At 35.1% G+C, this 25,663-nt stretch overlaps 1 protein-coding gene across 3 annotated transcripts in view; it reads left to right on the top strand.

Annotated features, from left to right (window-relative positions):
* Positions 1–25,663, top strand: part of LOC149702399 (uncharacterized) — a 180,920-nt gene that overhangs the window by 141,227 nt on the left and 14,030 nt on the right. For all 3 annotated transcript variants that reach the window (XM_089866198.1, XM_089866197.1, XM_089866196.1), the window contains one exon: positions 5,216–5,561. In XM_089866198.1, the coding sequence (XP_089722324.1) occupies positions 5,216–5,561 (346 nt within the window). The remainder of the gene's footprint in view (positions 1–5,215; positions 5,562–25,663) is intronic.

The following is a 25,663-nucleotide window of genomic DNA, read 5'->3' as shown; positions in this document are numbered from 1 at the left end:
TTAACTGGTTTATTTAAATTTTTTAATTCAAATTAAAATTTCGCCTCAAGTCATACAAAGAAATGTTTCAAGATTTTTTAATGATAAAGATATAAATCGAGGGACAAATATTTGCATCTAATTAGCTTGTGCAAAAATATTTCTAGTATAGTGTTTGTGAAATATTACTAGTGCTAGTTTCGGAAATTGCGAAAAACGTTGTTAGCACTTAATTTTAACGCATATGTTAACTTTAAATGCATTAATTTATGAAAAATTTGAAGAATTTCCTTTGTTCAAAACTGAATTGAACTGAACCCGAACCAATATAGCAAGGGGGTCGAGAAATTTCAAAATACTCCAATTTTATTTTTTTCTTTTCAAATTAGAAAATATAGAATTACATTCTTGGAAAGTACCAAAATCCCCATAAAACAACCTTGTTACCAATATGATCTTACACCCCTTTTAAGCCACTAACCGTAAGATAACGCAACTAGATCTCTCAAAGCACAACCTTGATGGAGAGTCAGTTCATCATGATGCAGATTAACAATCCAGATCAGAAAATTTGCGATCTTTGCCAATAATTATTTTTCATTTTATTAATTTTATATAACCCGATTAAATCAAAGGGTGGAAAGGAAACGAGACTGGATATCTCCATGCACCACCTCCTTAAATAAAAAAAACTTTCTTCTTTCGAAAAAGGGAGGCTCCCTTGGAATGAAGACGTGTTTGGTAAGATTCCCGCCATCGCTAGATCCAAGTATAATCAAAAACGGAATTAACAACATAGAACCATGCATGCACCGAAGGACTCCACCTAATTTTTTTCGACTTAGTTCGGTCGCGGCATGAATGATTGTCCGTGAGCAAAGGCTTAAGTATAATTTAAACCAGAAGAAATGAAAGCTAATCTCTTAATTCTTGTTTTGCAATTCCTTAGCTACCGGACTAATTATTGTTATAATAATAGCCTGGCTAAGATATTACGTTTTTTTTTTCACTTCGTCTGATTATGTGGGCATTTGAAACATATTTCGAATGTGACCCAAGGACGTTTTGGCGATTTCTCTTCGGGTGTTCTCTATTTTTTCTTGCGCAATTTGTAAAGATACTCCAAGCTGAAGCTCGCAACTGGTCCAATTATACGCCCTCGAAACTTATGTCGAAGGGTCTTCCATTGAAGTTTCTTTCAATTTAATTATTAACTAGAAATGTTCCTACCATAAATTTGTCAAACACTCCTATTTTTGAGAGACACTAATTACCGAAAATCGTAGGTCACAGATTGACCCCTGGGTAGTCTATAAGCGTACTTAGGTCATAGATTGACCCCCTATCCGATGTCAAAGGGGTTAGAAAGATACATTACACTTACGCAACATATCATATACGATAATAATCCACTTCCATTAGCTTTATTTACTATGAATTAAATAAACTAAATAACTTTGAGATCAGATCAGAAAGATATTACGCAAGATAAAAATCTAAAATCAAAATAAAAAATACTGAAACTCTTTCAAAATAATCTATAGCAATTTATCTACACATCACACGCTATATATTCTTGATATCCCACATTTTTCTGTACGAATACAGGTGTGGAGTTATTTCAACTCAAGTTAGTTTGAAAAAAAAATGAAAAATAAGAAATCCGGAATTCAAGATTGCCTTCTTGGCAGAACCTAACTCCTTCGAGACATCTTATTATTTAAGAAAAAAACTAAGAAAAGTAGTGTCGTGACGTCACGAGGTCGCGCCAATCATAAATCAAAGGAAATAAACAAGATGATGGCCGACGCCCATGTTACATCTCTTAGCTGTTCAAAAGGAGGAAATCTGGTTTAAATTTATTAAACATTCTTGTACGAGGGACTACTTTTATACCTACGAGTTTAAACATGGTTTATTAATACGCCTGGGCTCCTTTTTGGTTAGATTACAATCTGTTCCACGGTTATTTCGTTGACGGTGGTGCCTAGGTATTATCGGACCATATTTAGAGTAAAGAAAATATTGCGCAGGTTGTTAAAAGGAGTGATTCGTCCTTGAATGTCGCGTAAGAAAGGAGAGAGGCAGACTTCGTATACCAGTATTATTTCCGGTTAGAGCTTCTATGTAGATTAGACCCCTAGATTAATTAGAACAATTAACCCATTCTTTTTTAAAAGCAGCTTTGCCGTCCGTCTTTCAATTGTCGTCTTTGGTTGTCCTCTTTACTTTTTTTATTATAATTTATAATAATGGTAGAGATTAGATATTGGATTGGAACTTGGCATTGAGATTTTTATTGCCAATTAAGTTCGTGGTTTGTTTTAGACAGTTGGTTAAGAAAATTCTTGTTTCTCTACACTAATTAAATTGAACTTCATTAGTTAACGTAATATCTGGAAACTATAGCGTCTGGGGGCGTTGCTAAGACCAACTGGTGCAATACAAAAGCGTAGGCTTATTGGGAAATGTAGTTATTTAGTGCCTTGCTAAGACCAAAAGAATCTTCAAAGCCTAATTAAATTCTAATTGGGAACAATAGTATCTAAGTGCCTTGCTAAGACCAAAAGAATCTTCAAAGCCTAATTAAATTCTAATTGGGAACAATAGTATCTAAGTGCCTTGCTAAGACCATTTGGGTTGTGTAATTAACATCGAAAATAAGGCTATATTTCTTCTTATTGACAGCTAAGCCAAACATCCTTGAATTAATAAGTAACTAAGTATATAAAGTTAATTAAACAATTAGTTACCTCGCGATTAACCAATCCCTCATCATAGTCATAATTTATTGCCACTAAAAATAAGTCCCCTTAAAAAAAATAAAATATCGAAATAAATCAATTAATCCTGAAGATTGTTGATTCAGTATAATCGAATAGGCTTCTCCTTTTGTATTTTTTTATTGAAAAACAGAAGCCCAATTGATATTCCATCGATATATCCTTTTAATTATTTCCTCATCAAGCTATTTATGGTAATTCCTCCCATTTCTTTTGTCGCAGTTGACAGGATCTACTGTCTCTCCCCATGCAACAAACGACGTCGCTGACTCGCATCTGGTAGCAGCTGTGTCCTCAACTAAAACTAGTCCGAAAATCTCTATTCCAAAATGCAACTTGCTTGAACAGCGGTGTACGCGAAACAATGTAACTCAATTCGAATCCCCCAGTATTATTCTTCACCCCCTCTGTTATGTATCAGAAACGATAGACAACTTCCTCGACAATAGGCGTTTGCCCTTTGTTGTTGTTGTTTTTTTATTTCTCTTGCATTTTGTTTGTTCAGTAAATTCACGGTTAAAAATATTTGTCTATCTCCTGAATCCGATGGAAGAGGTTGCTTTTAAATTAAATGTCACGTTTCTTTATATCAGCTAAACATGAACAGTATTTCGGGGTAATTACTTCCTTATGTTGTGTTTAAGATCAGCTGAATAAGTATCTTGTTTCTATATATTGGGTAATGAGTAGGTATTTGGGATAGTTGGACTACAAAGTTTGGAACATAGTGGTTCATAGTTGACCTTGAAATAATGTGGATAGCTTAAGTAGATTTCCAGGAACGGTTGTTTAATTTTACAAGAGCAACGTTTGAGTTGAAAAGTGAAACGCAACTCTATAAGTGAACTGTTTGGAACTAAGAGGTAATGTTCCAAAAACTTTGGTACCATGAGCATCAGCTGTCAATCCATGGCTACAACTCTCTCCTGTAGGGTATAGGTCAAAGCAGCGGTCCTTCTGTTTGGCGTCAATCACGGATAGTTCACTAGATTACATATTTAATACCGTGTTACCTCGAGCATAGAGAAGAATTATGAACTGTTCCAACGCGTTGGTTGGGTTCGTGTTTAACCCCTATGTACTCCTCCGCACTCTCAGAGATTGACTTAACTTTTGAAAGTTTGCAAAAGTTAAACTGAGTGACCGAGAAGCTAAAGTCGTGGCCCTATTGTCTCTGGGGGCGACTCGCTCGGTCGCTCCGGATGATTGTGATTTTGTTACAGGGGAAACCGTTAACGGGGGAAAAGGTGTAGTTCCCGTTAAGTTTTTATTTAATATTTTTTTCAAGGTATCTTGACACTGATGTTAAAGGCATATTTCCTCTTTAATTCCACATCCTCTAACTTCCAGGTAAACGTGGTTCTTTTCGAGGTCTCCTCCCCGGGCCGCACGCGGGACTCTACTTTGTTTCCAGTCCTATTATTTATATTAACTATAAATTCAATACGGGCCGATCAACTCTCGGGTCAAGCGATAATTTAACGGCTAAAGAGATCTTTTGTTTTTTTTTTCTTCGTCGCCATGGTTAAGTGGAACGCCACTTACTTACCACCTTAGAAAGGACAATGTCAATGGGTTAACCTCATTGCGTGAAAATGGCTTCTTTTTAGGGTTCAATTGTAACTTTATCAGCGTATGTCAGGCGAAAGAAAGCTATTTGAATTTTTATTAGCGTTTAATGAGGTATAATTGACAAATCTTTCAAAGTTTTTGGTGGCGCGAGAAATGGGATAAAACATGTGCTTATACAATTTTTGGCGCGAGAAAATGAAAACACGTGTTTTTCTAAGTTTTGGCGCGAAAGAGCCATGGCTCGTGCTTTTTTTTCAGATTTGGCGCGAGAAAAGTGATTGCGCACGCTTTCAATTCATTCAGTTTGAAATTAGGCTTAACAAAGACAACTTCAATTTCAATCAAATGAATTTAGGCCTATTGCTACGTTAGTTTTTTAAACTCTCTATCGAGGAAAATACAATCCTCGATTCACGACGTAAATCAACCTAAAATTATTCTCGTTGAAACTATAAAGAAAAAGAAACGAGATTGAAGCAAACTTCGCAAAATATCGTTATGTAAACGAAGGAAGAATCATCGTTGTTTACTCAGACTATCCCTGACTTGTTCCCGTCTATTTGAGCAGTTGTATCTTCGGACACATTGAAACAGAAGGACTGAGACTATGTAATTTCTTTTGTGTCTCCTTCTATTACCCAAAAACGACTATCGCGTGATTGGCCCATGACATACGAAACCATTCGGTCTAAAAACAGTCCGTTTCGTATCATCTTCTTGTTCAGATACCCTTTTCTCTTTTACGTCATCATTTCTTTTATCCCAACAAAAAGATTAATGATAATGGTGATTGTCAAATTTGTTTAATTAGGTTCTCTTTTTTGAGCGCTTAATCGCGTGACGTTTAAACTCCCATTTCTAATGGTAATTATGTTTTCTAGATTCGCCCGATCATTTGTTAGACGAGAACACTTTCGTCAGTTCACGGGACGAAGGTACTACGACGCCCCCCGGTTTATCAGGGGCCGAAGGTCACGAAGGTCAGAATTCGCAATCAAACGGAGAATACCGTCATAGACTATCGGAAATTAAATCCGTCGATTCGAGAAGTGGTCAAGGAACTGGACATTTCAACCATCGGTCAGCCGATTCTTTATTGGTTAGTCCATTAACGTCTCTGGGTAAACTTCAACCATCAAGAGTACATTCCCAGCTATCACCCGTACAAGCAACTCGACAAGGACATCCGTTGGACAATAGAAAGGCTGACGATTTCGAATTTCAAAGGTGAGTACTGAATTTAAATATGTTTTTGATGTTATTTTTGGGGTAATGGGTCATCACCCGAAATGGGTATGTAAATACAATTTGAAGTAAGAAAACCTTAGTAATGTCAACTTTCAAGTACTCGGGGTACGTTTAATAACCGTACATTTAAAACAAAGTGACCTTTGACCCGGAGATAGTATTAGAACTTTTTACACACTTTCAAAGACAGAACTGAAACGGTTTCCTTTTCGTAAGCTTCCCTTAGGAGCTTCACTAAAAATACCCGATTAAAATCCGACTCGATATTAATTTCATTGTATTCTTGTCCACGAAATAATCGGTTAAATGTTCATTAACCTTTTACAATACACTATTAAAAACTAAATGACTACACCGATAGCTCGAAGCCATTAAAACAAACAGAGAGCGCTCCTTATCCGCAACCGATTATGTCGATACAATTCGATTCCTTCGTTCAAAAGATACGGTGGCGTTTTTTCCTCCTCGTCATCTTGTCTTCCTTCTTGAAATCGTCTTCTATTAATAGGTAGCAGTAGTAGTAGTAGTCGTAGTATTTCGCACCCTTTTAGAGTAAGTATACCTAGGTACGTCGTGTTCTAAGTGGCCCCGAAATTGTCACTTTCGTTAGCAATTGAATTTAAGATAGAGAGAGGGAAAAGGTGAATGATCTGTTTAATTTCCAAGTACATTCTTCTTGTTTAACTGTAGGGAGGGGTGTTCGGACTTTTAACTGAACATTTTTTTTAGCTCAAAGTCGGCCCGCGGCCAGGGAGGAGATTTGCCCTAGTATATTTTGAAGTGATGGGTTGAGATAATATTCAAGCTGCAAGTTTTTAATTCTTTTTTTTTCCTCCTTTGTTCGAGTTCTAGAGAGAGAGAGTAGGGCAAGGTATTAATCGAATCAAACCACCGTTTTAGCACCGCGGTATCTTTTACAGAAAAATGAGGTAGTACAAAGAGCAGCCTCTTAGTTTAATTTGAGAAATAATCGCCGATGGCTTTTTTTTTATGAAAGGGAAAATGTGAATTGTGGGTTTTGTTTGAAAGGAGAGTTAACTTTCAGTCACACAATTATAAGCTTTATTTTCTGTTAAGTGTATTAAACGACTCTTGTTATGGTGCACCCGTTGATGGTTCAGGCATTTTACACCTACTTAACGGAGGTAAAAGATCATACACCGTTAAATATTGGGCTATAGGTTTCCAAACAGAATGGAAAACGATGAGTTTCTTTATTAACCAAGTTATTAAAATAGGCTTAACGTTTTGTGGCGTATCTGATGATGAAACTCACGTGAACACGAGACCCAATAGAATTTTTCTAACCACTATAAGCCTATAGTAACAAAACTCTACGGAATTCACGCAAAGTAAAAACAGTTCAGGATCCTCTTCAAATAAATAATCGGATTAAAATTTAAAAATAACATCCAATTTCCTATTTTCCCCGTAAAATTCTAAATATACGTTAAATTTAACCGATCCTATAGAGAGAGAGAGCACGTACTACACGTGCCGAATTTAACGGCCTAAGATTGCGAAAAGATTTTGGCCAAAATAAGAGATGATCGTGATATAGTAAAGTTGTTTTCTTTTTAACTTATTATAAATATAAGTTTAGAAAAACAAAAAAGAGTTGATCTTTTTTTTAGGGGAGAATAAACACTGCGTGTTAATCGAAGTAAACGCCCTAGGGTCTTTTTATTTTAAATTAAAAAAAGGGTTAACGAAATCGAACGTTGGTGGTGTATTTCGTGCCCAGTTCTTTGTTAAAAAATTCAAATTAGAAAGGAAAATCATGACTTCTTCAAAACGCCATTAAAAAATTGCTGTTGTTAGCTTGTAACAGTCACGCTATAAGGTATATGCTATCCAATAGTACCATAAAGGGTTAAGATTAACATTGTTTATTTAAATATTATACCTCCCATATTGTAAATCACGTCCATTTCTAGTATGGAGGTATACACTGGTGAGAGATCGTTTATTGGGCGTAATAATTTATTTAAACAAGTCTTCCCAGTTTTGTTTGCGTAGTGTGATCCCACGCGAATCCCCGTAACAGTATTTTAATAAGTACAATACGAAATTTACATTAATTTCTTCGGATTTTGATAAGAGAATTTGAATTTTTTTATATACACCCTAATTTGTACCATGATTGATCGTCTAATTATGATTTACAGGTCTAAGATTTTTTATTTTTATTTTGGTTTTTAATATCTTACAACGTTAATACTTTAATTTGTTTAATGAACTTTTCTTCGACGTGGTTAAGTGAGATTAGTTTAATTATTATACCTTTTAATCCTGCAAATCAAATTAAATACAAATATTGTCTGATTTTTCTTTGATTTATGCACTTGTATCTAACGCGGGGTTTAACTTGCAAAGGGTGTCAAATCAGTACATGCAATACGCGCGGTTTTTTAGCTGTTTATAACACCGATTTTATAAAAATACAGAGTGAAACGGGTGAAACTAACGCTAATTTTTTAAGTAAATCGTCGCTGTACTAAAGACGGACAAATAATCAATGTGATGTCTTACTTATAATACTAAAATTTTATAAGAGTGTCTTGTCTAATTTCGGCTAGTAAATAAGCGTTTCGTTTGTTCAATCTGTTCCACCCTGTTTATTATAGGTTTGAGTATAAATACACGTAACTCGTACATCGCGGTCATGTAAACAGATGTTTTAATCGCAAACATTTTGCAGTTTGTATGCCTACGAAAAATTAGAGCAGCGAGAGTGTTATTGCTATAGCTATAGCATCAGTAAATTTGATGATTATTATAGACCAAATTTAGACGATACGAGATCCGTAGGTGATTTAAAAATTTATCCTGTATAAATTATGATTCCAGTATATCTATCTCATCAGGTTAGTAATAATATTTTTATTTTTTTTTATCTTGTGAAAGGATATTAGGTAATTATCATTTATATCGAAAATACTTTATTTATTTATTTATTCGGAGCGATTTTCATCAAAACTTAGAAACGCCTTAAATACTCTCGCGTATATATCAGATCACCGTGATCACAAAAATACAGCGTATATTCCTGGATGATTTTTCATACCTACGACAGACAGCCAGCCTGGGCGTTTAAGTTTGCCCTATATCTATCAAAAAATAAGAAACCGTAATTTCCCGGTAACGGATAGGTGTATCGTTATCATCCCCCCTGATAGCTGCAGAAGCGTTAGTAAGTACTCCGAGCTAAGGAATCTTGATAATCATTTTTCTTTTCTTTTCTTGTTTCCTTTTTGGCGTGGTGGTGGTGGTGTGTCATTGTAAACGCGGCGTGTGTTTGAATCTATTACCTAATATCCTGCCTGTTGCAATGCCAAACTCTGCAAAAGACAATGAAAGGCCGACACATCGACTCTTACTTACTAACTTTTTGGAAGAGTCGAGAGAGAACGGGGGGCCTCACAAATGATTCCGTGATTACCAACACTTTTTCGTGACTTCGCCAAAAGTATTTATCGTTTTTCTCAGGTGTTAAGTCCGAGAGCCAGATACTTGTTTGTGTCTATTGCACTTTCAATAATGTGTTCGTTACTTAGTTTGATCGCGTAGAATGGGGCAGATTCGATTTACACTTAATTTACGAAATGATTTGATTTGATAAAGTTCGGATTAAGTTTTGTTCTTGGATCATTTTATTAATTAAATGAGCAGGCAGGCGAAATTAGATTATAATGTTTTCAGCTCAGTTTCATTACAATTGCATTTAATTCAATTCTATTTAACTCTATTTGATTTCAATTGGATTAAATCTAAATCTATTCAACTCAATTCTAATATTTATTTCTATATTCAACTCAATTTGATTACAATTGGATTAAATTTATTTTTGTTCAACTTAATTTGATTGCAATAAGGTAAAATTTTAAAATCAAGTTTAGGTATTTTGAAGATAAGGTTCTCGAAACTCTTCTAAGAAAACTTTGTTGTCTCGCTCGCGGACTAACTATTACAGGGCTCGTCATTCTGTAATAGTCTTGACTGGTGAAGTCGGGACGACGCCGGGGTCGACTTGAAATCGGTGAAAATCATCTCCCCGGAAAACGGAAGTTTAAACGTGCATGCAGGTCTCCTCCCCCCTCCCTTTCTTATCCCTTTTGTTATTGTTCTTTTTTTAATTTCCTTCTTTTAGTTATTACTCATTCACCTTTTGCTACTAATGCTTCAACATTAAGAGGGTTAACGGGTTAAGGGGAATGAATTGTTTTCACGATACCCTATAGGCTCTTAACTTAAGTGAGAAGCCAATTTTCCTAAACGTAAATAATACTCAAAAGTAGTTCTTTCTTTCTTTCTTTTATTGTCAGCGCATGATTATCTTTAAAATGTTATTGTTTCGAATTAATATTTCGGAAGTGAACGTGTCGAAACGGTTCACCCTCGTTATACTCGAACTATTTTACACACCGAATTAAATTTAGATTGTAAACACATTACTTATTGCCTAGCTCAAGGACGAAACTAATTATGTGAAGAAAAGGTTTTAGATATATCTTGTTCGCTGCAGAGACGTAAAAAAACCGTATTAACCGTCATGCTCTGTCCCCACCCGGTTCAAAAGAAAGAAATTTATAATAAAATATACCTGTTTACATTTTCACTAACTGCATGATACATTGAGAATGGGAAATCGTCCTTCCTCGGACAATTAAAGTATAACTTTTGATTTGACAATGTTTTAAAGGACAAGAAATACGGTATATTTTGGATATCTGGGAGTTGAACGTGACATCCTTTAAGAGAAGAACATGTTCACCCTTATTGTGTCTTCCCAATCGCCAATAGACCATTTTTAAACAGGTGTTCTGATGATGTGTTCTTGTCCTTAAGACGAAACATTCGGACTGATAGTGAAGTACAAAGACGTTAGATATGTCTTAATTAATCTGTTAGACTAGTAACGTTCAAGCCTTATTTAATGTCTTTGGATTCATATACCCCTAAGCGTTCCGACTTAACCCGTACAAGCAGACGACGCTTTGAAATGGGTCTATTTTTACAAAAAAAAAAAAGAGAATCCGAAGAGCTTGCAGGAAGGGAATGTTTATTAGAAGAAAAAAAAAACAGCTCACCGTTTCAACTTCCTCCGTAATAAATATTCAATTTTGAGTTAGAAAAACAATTTTTTAAATTGCCAACACTTATTCTTTAAAATTTGAGTACCTAGTAAATAAATTGTGAGAAAATGTATAAGAAAGGGGTATATTGAAAGGGTAGGGTCGACTATAAGGAGGCGTTCTCGTCTGCCTAGAAATTGGCGCGTTTAATGACGAGTTTTATTTTTTTATTTATTGTATCGATTGTGGTTCTAGCGGTGACAAAAGTTATAACACGCACTAGTTACGAGTGAGGTCGGAAACAGGTTGAAGAAAAAAACAACAACGAAGGAAAGAAGGGGCTATGAGAGAGAGATAGTGAAATTATTTTCGTTTCGCAATGGCATCCGGATCGACAGCAAATTTTGGAGAATTCTTAGGACGATTTGTTTATAAAAAAAGGGTGGGGGAAAGAAGGAGAGAGTATCGCCTAGCGAAAGTGATGGAGTCTTTTAAAGACACTTTCTTTTCCACAAAAAGAGATCCTGACCCCGTTGTTTCGCTTCACTAAGTCACTTAAACTACTGATTTCTAATATGACTAACCTTAAGAACGAATTTTGTTTTTCGTTCTTTGGTAAATTAGTAATTTTCGAATGCTTTTATTACTCAGTAATAAATTTAAAGGGTGTGTATTACTTGAGCTTAAAATGTCACCAGAATATGATAAGGTTTGTACAACATTTAGTTAGGGAGATATGGGCTTTCAAAACATGATATTACTTGGGTCAAAGTGAACTTAAAATGCCACATTTTGATTGGGCCCTAAGACATGGAAATCGTCACGTGGCATTGTTTAAAACAATGGATTATAACAAAACCCTGGTTATTAGAAATTAAAGCAATTAAAATTAAGTTAAATGCTCGAAACAAACATCGCGATTAAAATTCAAGCGTCGCATTAATTACTAAACAAACTTAACCCAATAACAAAATGGAAAGGTTATATAACGCGACCCTTTTTGAATTTGTTATTAAAGTTAACGCTTAAATTTATGTAAATTCTGTGGCACCCTAGTTAGGTAAAGAAACCCATTGTCCAAAAATGTTTCGTTAATTTGTATTCGTACAGAAATCAATTCGGTTTTTGTCCCCATAAATAAATTTTATGGACGATTAAGTTGTAAGGAATGTTTCGCGTGTTACACGAAGAAAGAACTACATGGAATCCGAGTGAAGTCGCGATCGTCCTAAACTAGTTTTTCCCCCGTCAAATCGGATCCTTATTATTCTTCCGTTCTAGGTTATTGCGTATGAACAAGGTACCCACGACGTAATAGCAATTTTAGAAATTATGAAGAAAAAAAGTATTGAAAATATCAAAAATAAGATGAATTATGAAGAGAATTAAGTTTTTCAACCCTTGGGATTATGTTTACAAGCCTTAATTACTCTATCTATAGCTAGTTTTCACTATGAATGGGTTAGAGAACATTACTCCCATCTTTCTCAGCTTTAAATTCAGTGCAGTGTCGTCAGACCCACTACGAACCAAGCTAGTCATAAATTGACTCAAACTGAACCACTTTCCCTATTATTTTTTGCAGTATTTTGACTGACACTGTGTGAAACACTTTATTGAGTAGTATGTACGAGTGAGAAATTTGCATATTTCATCAAGTTAACTACGAACTAAGAACCAAGATAGTCATAAACTGAATCGAACTGAACCCCTCGCCCTTCTCTCTCTCTCTCTCTCTCTCTCTCTCTCTCTCTCTCTCTCTCTCTCTCTCTCTCTCTCTCTCTCTTTTTTTTTTTTTGCTGTGTTTTGAATGACGCTAAACCACCATTCTCAGTTCCACTACTAACCAACCACCCAGATCGTCTCAATCAAATACTTCGTAAATCTACAATTTTTAAAGAAGTAAAAGGGTCTGTCTAGTTGTCCCGTATAGATGATCGAGTTAATTTATTCCTCAAACAAGCAGGAGCAGCGAGCGGCGTTCGACATCGTTATTAATTGTAATATCTTGATTTTTAACGACGATCGAAGAACAATGCATTTCGTAAAATGAGGGAGAGTTCGTATAAATATAATTTACATGTAGGGCTAGGTTCCGACGGAATAAATTAAAATTAAAAAATTAAAAAAATAATAAAAACTGTATTATGGTGACACGTTTTAGTCGATTAGTCGCGTATGTTGGTCGAATGATTTTAATCGAATGATTGATACGAGCATAGCGAGTTGGAATGCTTCGCCCCATTACTTTTCTAATGAAAACAGCACCCTTAGCCCAACTATCTTCAAAAACTTAACCGTTACAAAAACACTCGGAATCAAAATTGACTCGAGAGACTTTTAAAGAAAAAGTGGCAATATAAATCATTTACTACTTTCTCTGATTTTTATAATCTTTCGAAATAAACGCTGTCAGCGGTTACATGCCCTCTTATCTTTTGTAGAGAAAAAAGAATTATTCTTCCTCTAAAAATCATCGTCATCTTATGTATGGGTGCTCTCTTATAGGATAGATTGAAAATGAAAATCATTTATATATAATATAAAAAAAAATTAAATTGTAAGTGGAATATCGGAGGTGAATCGGCGCCCTCGAGGTTTCCAATCGAGAGAAAAAGAGGTATTGCCAGGAATGACAAGGAGATACACGTGTACATGTGATGAGGTTGTGTTTGTAGCGAAGTTATTTAGCTGTTGGTTTTAATTAATATTTTTAGATAATCGATGTTGTTATTATTGATGGATATCGTTTCGAATGGAATCGATTCTTGTAATGGGATGGGCTGTAATTTGTCAGGTAGAGTTGATTGACAAAGGTGTACGCTACAGCGCAGGCGCGAATAAGTTTAAATTGAAGGCAGAGTGTTACAGCCTGTTTTAAGTCGCTTCAATGAGGTTTAACTTCTATTAACCCTTTCAATGATGAACTATGAGTAATTTAGAACTAAGTATGAATTAATGTTTTGAAATGATTAAGGATTGTTGTACTTTTATCATCTCTCGTATAAGAAAAATGCCTCTTTGATAATTCATTCCTTAACTGTCTGATGGGAGGAAATCTATTTTGTAGGTTTCTAAGGTAGAGAAGTCTCTCTAAATCGTTATCGGTGGTCACTTCGTCCCATTTGACCATTAACACTGGATGATGGGGCGCGCTGTGACTGTTTAGCTGCTAGTTGTAATAAACGAGAGCTTGTTTTTAGATTTTTCTCCTTCGAACGTTTGATCCCGATAGCTCGGAATTCTCCGAGAGATGAAATCGAGTTTTTCTTTTTTCTTCAAAATGATGAGGGGGAATAAGAGAGAAAGAAGTTTTTTTGAGCCCGCGGCTTGGGCGTAGGTTCGAAGGCCTTTTCTCTCTCCGTGGTGGTTTTCTCGTCGCTTAAGACTGACACACTTTGGCGGGCGTGGTACCACGCCACCCCCTTCCCCTCTCAACCATCTAAGTAACTTCGAGACCTTCTCATAACATTTTCCAACTGCTATCTCGCGCTTCGGGCTCTGTGTCTCTTTTTTCTTTTTGGTGTTTTATTTTTTTTATTATTCATCAAGTATCACCCCTTTTATTAGTCCGGAGAAATAAAAGTGGAACTTTCGATTTCGACTGTAACGTCGCCTTTAAAGAGAGAATGAAATGGTCAGACAACCATCGCGCCCGCCAAGTGACGCTTCTCATTATTAAAGTATATTTTTTTAATAAAAGAAATTCTGTTTTTGTCTGTCTGAAATCAGAGTTAAGCTTAGCGAGTTTTGTTTTAAAATTTTGAAAAATTGTTTATAAAATTAACGCAAACGTTTTGTCAAGTTTTATCAATGATTTCTATTGTTTTAATTTATTTATTATTATTCTTTTTAATACAAATCGATTAAAAATTGGTTGTCTGATCATTTCATTGTCCCTTTAACTTATATCAACCTAATCAACAGGCTACTTATTTTAAAGACAAGATGAATGACCCTAATAACTGTAAATTCGTATTGGTTATGATTTATTCGTTACACATTCTCTTTAATAATAATAATAACGATTCTATCCGATATTTATCGGTGGAGTGGCGTTTTCCAGACTCCTCTGATGCAATTTTGACTAATATGATTTTTTTTTAATTCAAGAAAGTCTCGGTTGATGTCTTATATCGCGTATAGAAGGTTTTAGATTGGTTTATTTTCTTTTTTTCCAGTCTCATGCGTTTAATGTGGGACGATTATATTTCCTGAAAAATTAAGAGAAATCCTTGATACTTTTTTCTTATTCTTCAACGTTAGACCTATTAGTATTCTTCCCAAGAATGAATGATGATTTTAAAAAATATTGACGAGGTTTTTTTCTAGATTAGATTTCGAGATATTATTCATTTAGAAAGGAGATGATTTCGCAAGGTTGCGACGAGACGAAAAAATGAGAAATTAAATTATCTCCTGAATGTTTTAAACTCTTTCTCCTTGAAATTGCAAGCTCCAAATTTCAAAATATATTTGTTTATACAGGGAGAGAAAGGGAGATGCCGCGTGAATAGCGCGAGGTGTCTCTCTTTTGGGTGGGGGAAGTAAATTTCCCAGCCAACGGGGGTAGTATCGCCCGGGCCACCGCGAGCGCTACTGCGCAAAATCCAAAGTTTTTATCTCATGTAGCGACTATTCGCGCATGCTCAATGATCCACCGAATGACCCAAGGTAGAGAGAGAGAGAACATAGTATTTCATACCCCCGTTTTCAACCCCTACCCGCTAGATACGAGTTCTGTTAGCATTAGGCGGCTTCTCCCTTCCTCCCTGGTTTATAGAAGAAAGATACAATTTCTGATGGCCTGTGTCGCTCACAGAAAATGCTCCAACAATTTCCAACCTCTATATCCTTCACAGAAAATGCACCAACAACTTCCAACCTCTATAACCTTCACAGAAAATTCCCCATCAATTTCCAAGCTCTATCACCTTCACAGAAAATGCACCAACAATTTCCAAGTTCTATCTCCTTCACAGAACATAAACCATCAATTGTCAAGCTTTATCTCTTTCACAGAAAATACACCATCACTTTCCAAGCTCTATCGCCTTCACAGAAAATGAACCAACAATTTCCAAGCTCTATCTCCAACACAGAAAATTTCCCATCAATTTCCTACAAACTCTAAAGCATTGGCTGGTGAACCGAAATTCCCAGAAACCAAAACGGTAGCTTATTTTTATTTATAGGGCGTACGTTAAATTCAAAGGACCCCCCTCAACTTTTTCAAATGTGTGGCGTGAAAATGAAAACCCCCAAACCCTTTCATTAAGATTATAATTAGAAAGTGATAACTATAATTTAATGTTTTCCTGGTATGAGTCCAATTTTTCTATAACCGCGTCGGATCAAATTTATATAATTTTGAAACTGAATACTGACTTGAAATATCAGCCGGTACAATCTTTTATTTTCGTACCACAAAACAAATTATAAAAATCCCGATGCCCTAAAACGATAGCGAACAGCGCGAAATTCGATTCGAAAGCAAACTCAAGCTGCGCTGCAGTTAAGAAGTTCTTGTTATATAACTTATACCCCATCTCGAAAATTATTTAAAAAAGAACGTTTTGATATCAAAGAGAACATGAAACGTAATACGATTTCTGGAAAAATTATATACTAATGTTTATAGATGATATGTTCCTTCCATTAGTATGACCCTACATATACTTCGTAATGCTACTAAGAGACTTACAACTAGAGAACGACAAGTGAGATTGAAGTCCTACACTCGGTGGTTAATTAATTTTGCAGGACTTCCATCTAGGTCCTATTTAGTCTGCATTACTAAGCCTTTGACCGCACCTCACAAGGCTTTACCTCGAATCTATGACCTACCTCACTCATTTCATGACAAGCTCTCAGTATCCCTTTAAATAAAATCCGCTCAACTAGGCGGGTCATCCCATGAATCGCTCTCGCACGCGCGATGCTTCAACTTTTTCCACTACAAACCCAGATTTCTTTAATTCGAGCTTGGGTCAGTTTTCGGTGTTAAATAACTAACCAAAGGGAAGAAATGCGCTGTAACATTTTGGAGGTTTTTTTTTAATAATGGTCAGAAGAGCCCTGAAGGAATTTTATTTGAGGTGGAAATTTAACGTAATCTTATTTTGATTACATATGGGTAGGGATATATATATAAAAAAAAACCTTAATAGTATTATAGTATATTAAATAAATGATAACAATAGAATTTAGGGAGAGTGTGGTGGTGGTCACGTGATCCCGTCTTTTAGGATAAACAATTAAGGTTAGTTACACAATTTATTTTTTAAAACTGGATTTTTCAAACAGAGTTTTAAATAATTTTAATAATCGGATAATATCAATTTTTTTTTAATTAAAATTTATTTCTTTTATGTAAAGTGGAGGGTGCGATTGGGAATGAATTTAATGTAATTTGGAGTTACACCTATAGCCGAGGATAAATATAGACGTTGCTTTAATTTCTTGGTAATAGATAATTAGTCATTCTCAAAATAACACCAATTAAATACGTTTGTAATAAATAATAATAATGTAAAAAAATTACCTAAAAGATGATATAGGCCTACACCCATATTAAAACATCACACCATTTAAGAAGACGCCCAAAATGATTTATATATATATGTATATGTATGTATTTAATGATCAGATATTTGGTAAATTTCAAGGGAATTTGTGACCAATCCCTGGTTTTATCCTTATGTTCTTTGACAGTTTTCGCTCAATTTAACCCTGATGAACACACCCTGACCTTTAAGGGAAGACGTATCAAAAACACCCTATACCCATCATTATTATAGAATTCCCATATTAGTCATAGCTTCTAATTCTTTAGAAATTTTCCCACCCTTGACAAATAAATTTTTGTTGTGAGCTCCTTGAAGACATGTCATCCTTTCCAAGAGATAGAGGGAGATTATAAAACCCTTTTTTCCCCAAGTTAGTTAAAAGCGAGCTAGGAAGGATCTATAGGGTGGGTAAACATTAAAATTAAGTGAGTTTAAATGAACCCCCCTTTTTAGTTGAATATTTTTCCCTAGCTCTTTTTCGGATTTGGGCGAGTATGGCAAGTTTTCTACCCCGCCTTAGGTGAGACGAAAGAGCGTGTGATAACTTTTTCCTCATTTCTCTTCTATACAATTTTTAATACGAGTCTCTCTCTGAAGGTATGAGATACTCGAGAAGACCTTGTTACATCCCCAGCATAAAAAGAATAGCTCCTCAATTTCGGTGTAAAAATGTAGTAATTGCATGCATACGTAAGCCCAAACTGGATTTTAATTTTAATTTTAGAGTCGATCTAGCTGGTTCTTGCCGGTAAAGTAATGTATGTCTCGAGGTGGTGAGAAAATAACGGGATTAGAACTTACCTTGTTTAATTTCTTTTTTTTTTTGGAGTAGGGGGGGGGTAAATGTTTGATGTATTTATGTAAATTAGGAAAAAATATGAATTGATTTTTGTAATTGTTTACAATTATGAATGGATATTGTTTATCTTGACTGACTGACTAACTTGTAATCATGGCCCAGCCCAAACCGTTCATACTAGCTAGGTGAAATTTTGCAGGGATGTTAATCATAAGTTGTAGGTACTTTCTGTGAAATATTTTTATAATCGGCAGCCATCTTTGAAAATGGCAGCCAGAAATGTAAACATCCGATCCTATAGATGGGAATTATGTAGTTTTTTTTGTTTATTATATAAACTAATTGAGCTTTTATAAATAACAATAGTTTAATGACACCACCTTGCCTTTGAATACATAACTTTCTATGGGACGTTATCATGAAGTTCCAACCAAAAATTTACTCTTGCCAATTTTACTCTAAACCCAACCAGCCAACAAACAAACACAAAAAAATACTCTTTCAATTGATATCAAAATTTATACATTTCATCGTAGGTATATAAGAATATGTCATCCCTTATAAAAAAAAAATAACCGAGGTAAAAACCCGAAACTGTGCTTTGAAATAAACCTCCTTAGAATATTATAGTTAACTTGACTCCATCTCTCAGGACAGTTATATCCATCAAAAGAAAAAGTAGCAACTCATGCTCTCCTACGTATAACTGTCTCTAAAAGAATGAAATAAAGAATCGGGCAAGGCGGCTGCAACTATAGGTAGCGGATAAGTTTAGTCCGCCACAGGTAAGAGTAACAGGTAAAAGAGAGAGAAAGAGAAAGAGAGAGAGAAGAGGAGGGAGGGAGGGGTGTACAAAGGAGGAGTCCCGCGAGCGAATCGTGCAATGGCGCCGAGAAAAAGTGGGCCAAAGACTTTTTCCCCAAAAAAAAAGTTATGACTCCGCAAGCACACTTTCCCCTAGATTCCCGTTCATTTTCATTTTCACCGTTAAGGTGATCGTACATTTCGCGTTTCTCTCTTCCCAAACGCTAACACGCGCGTGAACACACCATGTGCGTTGTCGTCTGCCCTAACTTGTAATTTAAGATCGACTACTTGTAACTCCGAACGTAATCTTAACTAGTAACTCCCCCCTACTAGTTACGGACTAAGTTACCTATATACTCCACCTACGCGGCGGCGACAGTGGCGCCACTGAGATACGCGACGAGTTAAAGACAACCCCCCCTTACCCCCAGGAAAAAAAAAATATGAAACAAAATCAGTAACATACCCCCGGTTGTGTTAACTTGTAAAAGGTGTGTGGTGCTACAGTTGGACCGGACCGTAAGCGAGCAGCGACGGCGATCAGGGATAATTTTTTGTTGAGCGTGTGACCAACCGACACACTCTCGTCTCACCCCTCTACCAGTTTAGGACTGACTCCGACTGGACACAGACGCGTTTTTTATTTTTTGCTCGGACTTTGATGGTGCAGTGTGACTGGTTATACGAAAATAATTATTGGATTACATGATCAGTGTCTTCGGAACATGTGTTACTACAGTTACGAGATGAACTCTGTTCTTCGACCACCGCCGGGACCAGCCTCTACCCCGGGGCGATCTTAAAACGGTTACGGGACGTCCCGTTATACTTTTTTTGGTTTTTTTCTTGGAGCGCACCTTTCTCGGTCTCTCTTTAACTGCCGGGTTGTATAACTGCCTTTCTCTCTCTCCATCTTCCGCGTCCCCTCTATCTCCTTCTTCGGTTTTTGCTCCGTACGTTTAAACTCGACCGCCGTTTCCGTAAACAAAGATTTTTGACACAGGTAAAAATGATTTCTTTGTTTTAATTTAGTTTAATTTTGTTTTTATTTGAATTTTTGGGGGTTTTGTTTTATTATTGTGGGCCCATGTTTTCGTCAGGCGTTCTGGTACAGTCATGGGAATAATCGGGGGAATTCCTGCATCCATGGGTTAGTTTGAGTAAGGACTAATTATGTGGTAACCCCGTTTAGGTCAGTTTGATACGCCATTTGTTGTGGACTGCATTTGTTTAGGGGTCATTTTTGGTTTTGCAAAGTTTGGGATGTTTTTATTTATCTATGGAGAAGTTTTTATCTATGGATGTTTTTATGTTTGGAGAAGTTTACTAGAAATATGTGTGTTGTTTATCTGGATCGGTTTGACCTTAAAATTGATATCTACCTGTGGATTAATTTCCCATGCAGTGTAACAAATATTGTCGTGCGATAGCGTAACAAATATTTATTCATTTTGTCCCCATAAGATGTGTCTTAATTTTAATTTTAATATAATTTGGGAATTAATTTAACTCAGATATTAAGTTCAGACACTTGTTCATAATAATTACTTCCAATGATATCAATCACTTTATCGTGAATATCGCGACGCTTTTCATGTTTTATTTTAGTTAATTAATGTAAGGAAACTAACCTCTGACCTCACGTCACAATTAATAATTAGTGGCATCGTTAAGTAGATCAAGAGAAAGAGAGGGGGATATTTATTTTCCTTGCTCGTAAATTATTATTTTTATTTTTTTAATACTTAACCGATTTTTGGAGGAAATCCCAAATCAGATCATTTGATAATTGATGGGACAACTTCACCATGCCCATCACCGCATGCACTTTCTTCTAGGTAGTCTTTTAGAAAAAGTAGTTCTTCTATGAACCAACTTTCTTTTAAAAAAACAAATGAATCGATGCTTATATGAAAAACCATAGAAGCGTTAAATTAAATCTTCATCTCGTTACCGATTTAATCTTAACCCCAATCCTGATTCGGATTAAGTTTGGTGGTGGTTTAAATTAAAGGGAATGTGAAATATATGTCGCGAAATAATTTTAAAACCAATTAACATTACGTAGTTCTTAAAATTTATCCTTAGCAAAAACGGTATACCGTAATTAACAAACTGAAAATACACCTTAGTTAATTTAACCGTGATATCTCTCTCTTAATTATTTTGTATGCATATTAACGCTGTCCCTTGAAACGTTACGTATCTGATATCGTATTCCGACCACGGAGAAATTCCAAAGTCAATCGTTCAAGATTTAATTTTGGAAAGGAGAGAGAAAGAGAGAGTTCAATATAAAAGATGTCTTTATATTTAACCAGATGATGGTGGTGATTTAAAAAACAACAAAGGGTACTCCTGTTGAAAGACTTCACCATCACGGAGGGCGCGATGCTTTTTATTTTTATTTTATTTTTTTCAATCCATGTTTTGTATGCCTAGGCTAGCTTTTTTCCATTCGGTAAAGTTTTAAGAAATTCACCCCCGTAGAATATGCATGCATGCAATCACGCGTAAACTCAAGTACCTTTCCAAATATATTTGGGGCTCATCCCTATAACAAAGACATGTATTCACCCTTAGGAGGACGCTACTGTAGAAAGGTATTTTTATTATTATTATTTTTCATTTCATTTGCACTAAACGTACTGTACATCACCAAGCGTTTATCATTTCTATTTATTTGATTGGTAAATGTTATTGATTGATTTGATTTTTTATTTCTTGTTTGAGGTGTTGAAAAATATGATTTTGACTTTGAAAATGGCGCTTAGATTAATTTAAGTTTAATTGCGTTTAAAAATATTGCGGGAATGGTGAATTGTAGATATAGGTTGTATAGCTTCTCTCGTCAAGTTGTTGAGTGGCTTCCTGAATTTATTTATTTATCATTGCCGTTTTTGTGTTATTTGAAAAACGTACGTTTTTTTTTATCTTCTTCTTTCATTTATTGATTGCAAATTTTTTAATTACGTGGAAACGAAGGTTTTTAATTTAATTTTTTTTAAAAAATGCTTCTGTACTATTTACGTTTTATTGTATGTGAAATTTGTGAAAAGAAATGTATTGGTGGGAATATTCTAAACTCTTTGGATGGATAATGAGCACTTATTAGTAACTAGTATTATCGTATTTTTTTAATTGAGTTTAAAATTACGTGTTTATTTGAAATTATTAGGCTTAGACCCCCCATAAAAGTATCCCCTATTTAAACAATTGAACTGATTCACAAACCAAACATATTTGGAGTATCGATTTATTTGGTGAGAGCAAATTTTACCTTTTTGAGTTTCAAAGCAAACTGACAATTGAAGTTAAAAAAAATCATTTATTGGTTCTAGGCCTACATGTTCTTTTTATTTAAAAACCCTTCTTCTAGAAAAATATTCTCTAAAGAGCAGTTTACAATGCCTAAATTGTAAAATTTCATTCTGTGCGCTTGTATTTTAGTTCTGTGCGCTTTTCAGACACTTGGTGGATTGTCAACTGCTCTATATATATATATATATATATATATATATTAAAGACGTGTTATTGTCGACTATTCTTCCTTAAATTTTAATATTAAGTCCTCACTTGAAATTCCAAATTTATATATAAAAAATCCCCTTAAAAAAATAAATATTTCGCGCGTGCATGCTATTGGTTGTTATTGCAATCAGCCACCATGGAGAAATATTCGAAGATACTTGGCTACAATTTAACATATTTTTTCAAATCATATGCATCGCGACTCCGATTAAATGACTCCATGGGAAAATGATAATGAGAATTTAAGAGATATATTTTTTAGTAAAAATGTATAAGGTAGGAAAAAGAACATTTTGAAGAATCAATTTGAGTCTCCCCCTAGTGTTACGCCCATCCAATTTTTAAAAGAAAAAACCCATACTGGATATATGAGAGTAAGTAAGTAGAAAAACATTTGGCCTGCTTTCTTCTTCTTTTTTTTTTTTTTTTTTACATTGTAATCAAGAGAAAGAATTCAAGTTAAAATAATGATGAATCTTCCGTAATAGTTTCTATATGAGTAGGCGGGAGTGATTATATTAGGCCTTGGGGCGCGTCGCGAACCATCTCCCCGTTGTTCTTCTCTATGCTTTTTACCTGACGAATGGATAGGTCGTAACGTAAGTGAAATTGTTATACCAGAAAGTTCGGATCTATTAAGTTGTAAGCGTTGATTATTTTGTCTGGGTTTATTATGTGGGAGTAGAAATTGGAGTAAAGAATGGTTGAACTGCTAAAGTGTTAAGGGATTGTACCATAATTGGTTGTTACGCGCCTGCGCACTTGATTTTACTCGCGAGATGACTCTAGTGCTCGCCTACGTCACTCTCTTCCAACCCCCCCCCCGTTTTCTCCTCGAGATCTGTTAGAGGGCTAGAAGTTTTTTCTACCTCCGACCATACGACTCGAAACTCGAGACTTAGACGCGTTAATAATTTACTTATGTTGCCCCTACCTACTTGAAAAATTAACATTTGGTGACGTTGTTTTGTTTTATTTGGATGATGGGAACCTACCAGGGGTCTGTGAAGACCTATAAAGCTGTAATAGCTATTAGAATGGAATCAACGATGCAAAGCGACCGGGACAACATTTTAAATACGCTTTAAAAATCTTGGAAGTTACGCAAAATATATTTATCAATTGGGATTAAGTTAAATTGATTTAAGTGTATCTCGGCCGTATAAATCCGTGATTTCTTTATTAACAATACAAGATTACGGTCTTGTTTATTTATTGTTGTAACTTAAGTTACGATGTTCTTGCTATAAACTCAGGATAACTGTCTCCCAATTTAATCTTGATAACTTTCTTCCGTTTTTTTTCGTTCTTTTTCTTTCATTCTGATGATGGCGTCCCAAATATTTCGATTGTTTTGTCTGAAAAGAATCGAAACCGACATTCTAATTTATATATATATTTTTTGTCTTTATTTTTATAAAAAAAACCCAATATAAAAGGAGAAGCCTAAACCGAAGGACGAATAATTAACAATTAAAGTTTCTTTTTTCCCCAATTTCCGTCAGGAGTTTTTTGAGAAGAAGTTTGGTTTCGTTTGGTTTTAGTAAAAAGAAAGAGATTTTTCTTAAAACATTTTCTTCGATTGAAAAATCTAGATAATTGGTTGCCCCCGATTGCTTAGGTGTAAAATATCTTAGGAAGTATACGGAGGATATGGTTTTCTTTATAAAAATTATTATAAAACTATTTGAAATTGATACGCGTTATTATTTAATTTAAATTTTTTTTAATTTAATTTTTAATTTGGTGGGAAAGTTAAAGGGAAAGAATGTAAAAATACAAAAATATTTCCTTTGTAATTTTTCTAGATCTGTAGTTTTCAATTGAAAAGTTCGATTAGTTTTCAGATTATTTCTATAAGATATAAAATTTTAAAACCCTGTTCTTCCTCAATTTTTTTAATTTATTCATTGATGTATATGAAGCAACTTGACTGTATTCCATTCATTTTTAATTATTTACGATCTCATCAATTGCCGAATCGTATTGAAATAAATTAGGATTTATTTTTTATATAGTTCATTGAATTCTGAAATTTATGAAGGAAATAATGTTGAAACCGCGAACTTTTCTTAATTTATTTTTGAAAATTGGTATGATGAAAAACGTCTTTTCATTCAATACTTGGTTAATAATTAGCATAGAACAATTAGCCTTATTCCTGATCAGCGCCACCTACCCATAGCGGCGACTTTGAGAACTACTGTAAGCGGCAAGCCAATCAGATGTCGCTAAAATCTGGTGACGTCACTGACTGGCACTCTCGGGTCTTACCAAAAATGACGTCACCAGATTTTAGCGACATCTGATTGGCTTGCCGCTTACAGTAGTTCTCAAAGTCACCGCTATGGGTAGATGGCGCTGATCAGGAATAAGGCTAATTAGCATTTAGTCGATAAATATTTGCGAGAAAAAATCGGATCATTCAAGTTTAGCAAGACGAAAAGAAAAATTATCACACGCTTATTCAAATTTTGCGGGAAATATTTATCACGCGCTCTTATTCAAATTTGGCGCGAAAAATTTATCACGCGCGCTGTTTCAAGTTTGGCGCGAAATTGTTATCACGCGCTCTTTTCAAAATAGACTTAGCACCGTCTAGTATCTCCAATAAAGTTTAAACGAAATTAATGTGGGCAGAACGTCATACATTTTTCCATTAGTATCTTAAATTTCAATAACTTGATAACCGCGATATATCACGATTAAAAACTAATCTGACAAGATATAATTTAGTAAAAAATTAAGCAATTTAATCTAGCGTAGCTATATATCATTTTATCCATCGATAATCAGTTTAATAATATACCCTATACTCGTCAGTTTATTTGGCACAAAACCGAGAAGTAAAGGGGAGAAAGTGAAAACCCATTTTTGGGGACAAAAACCTTTGAATGAAAATAATCATTAATTTTAATACGTGGAAACAATGCCCCTAAAAGGCAAAAGTGCGGAAAATAAAAGGCGCGAAAATGAGACGACAGTTAATACCGTATTATCTTGGAGGAATCTTCACCAATACACGCACGAGTTAACGCGGACTCCGTTAGGCCTACCCCTGCTGCCCTGGTGCTGCTGCTGGTGTCATTACACTTTTTTTTAGTCGGACACTACCTCTGAATTACTATTTTTTTTTCTGCTTCCCTGTTTTATCTCGATTCTTAAATAATGTTTTGGTTCTTCTAAACTCGAAAGGGTGTGGACCTGTGGCGTCGTTTCTTACCTAACGCCTCGTACGCGAATTTGAGAAAGAGAGAGAGAGGAAAATATGGGTTATCAGACTATCAAATCGCCTCTAGC

The sequence above is a fragment of the Phalangium opilio genome, unplaced genomic scaffold (assembly GCF_054372755.1).
Source record: "Phalangium opilio isolate 3A_F unplaced genomic scaffold, DU_Popi_V2 ptg000017l_1, whole genome shotgun sequence".
Classification (NCBI taxonomy): domain Eukaryota; kingdom Metazoa; phylum Arthropoda; class Arachnida; order Opiliones; family Phalangiidae; genus Phalangium; species Phalangium opilio.
The sequence above is the reverse complement of the archived record's forward strand: the minus strand, read 5'-3'. Positions and strand labels throughout refer to the sequence as shown.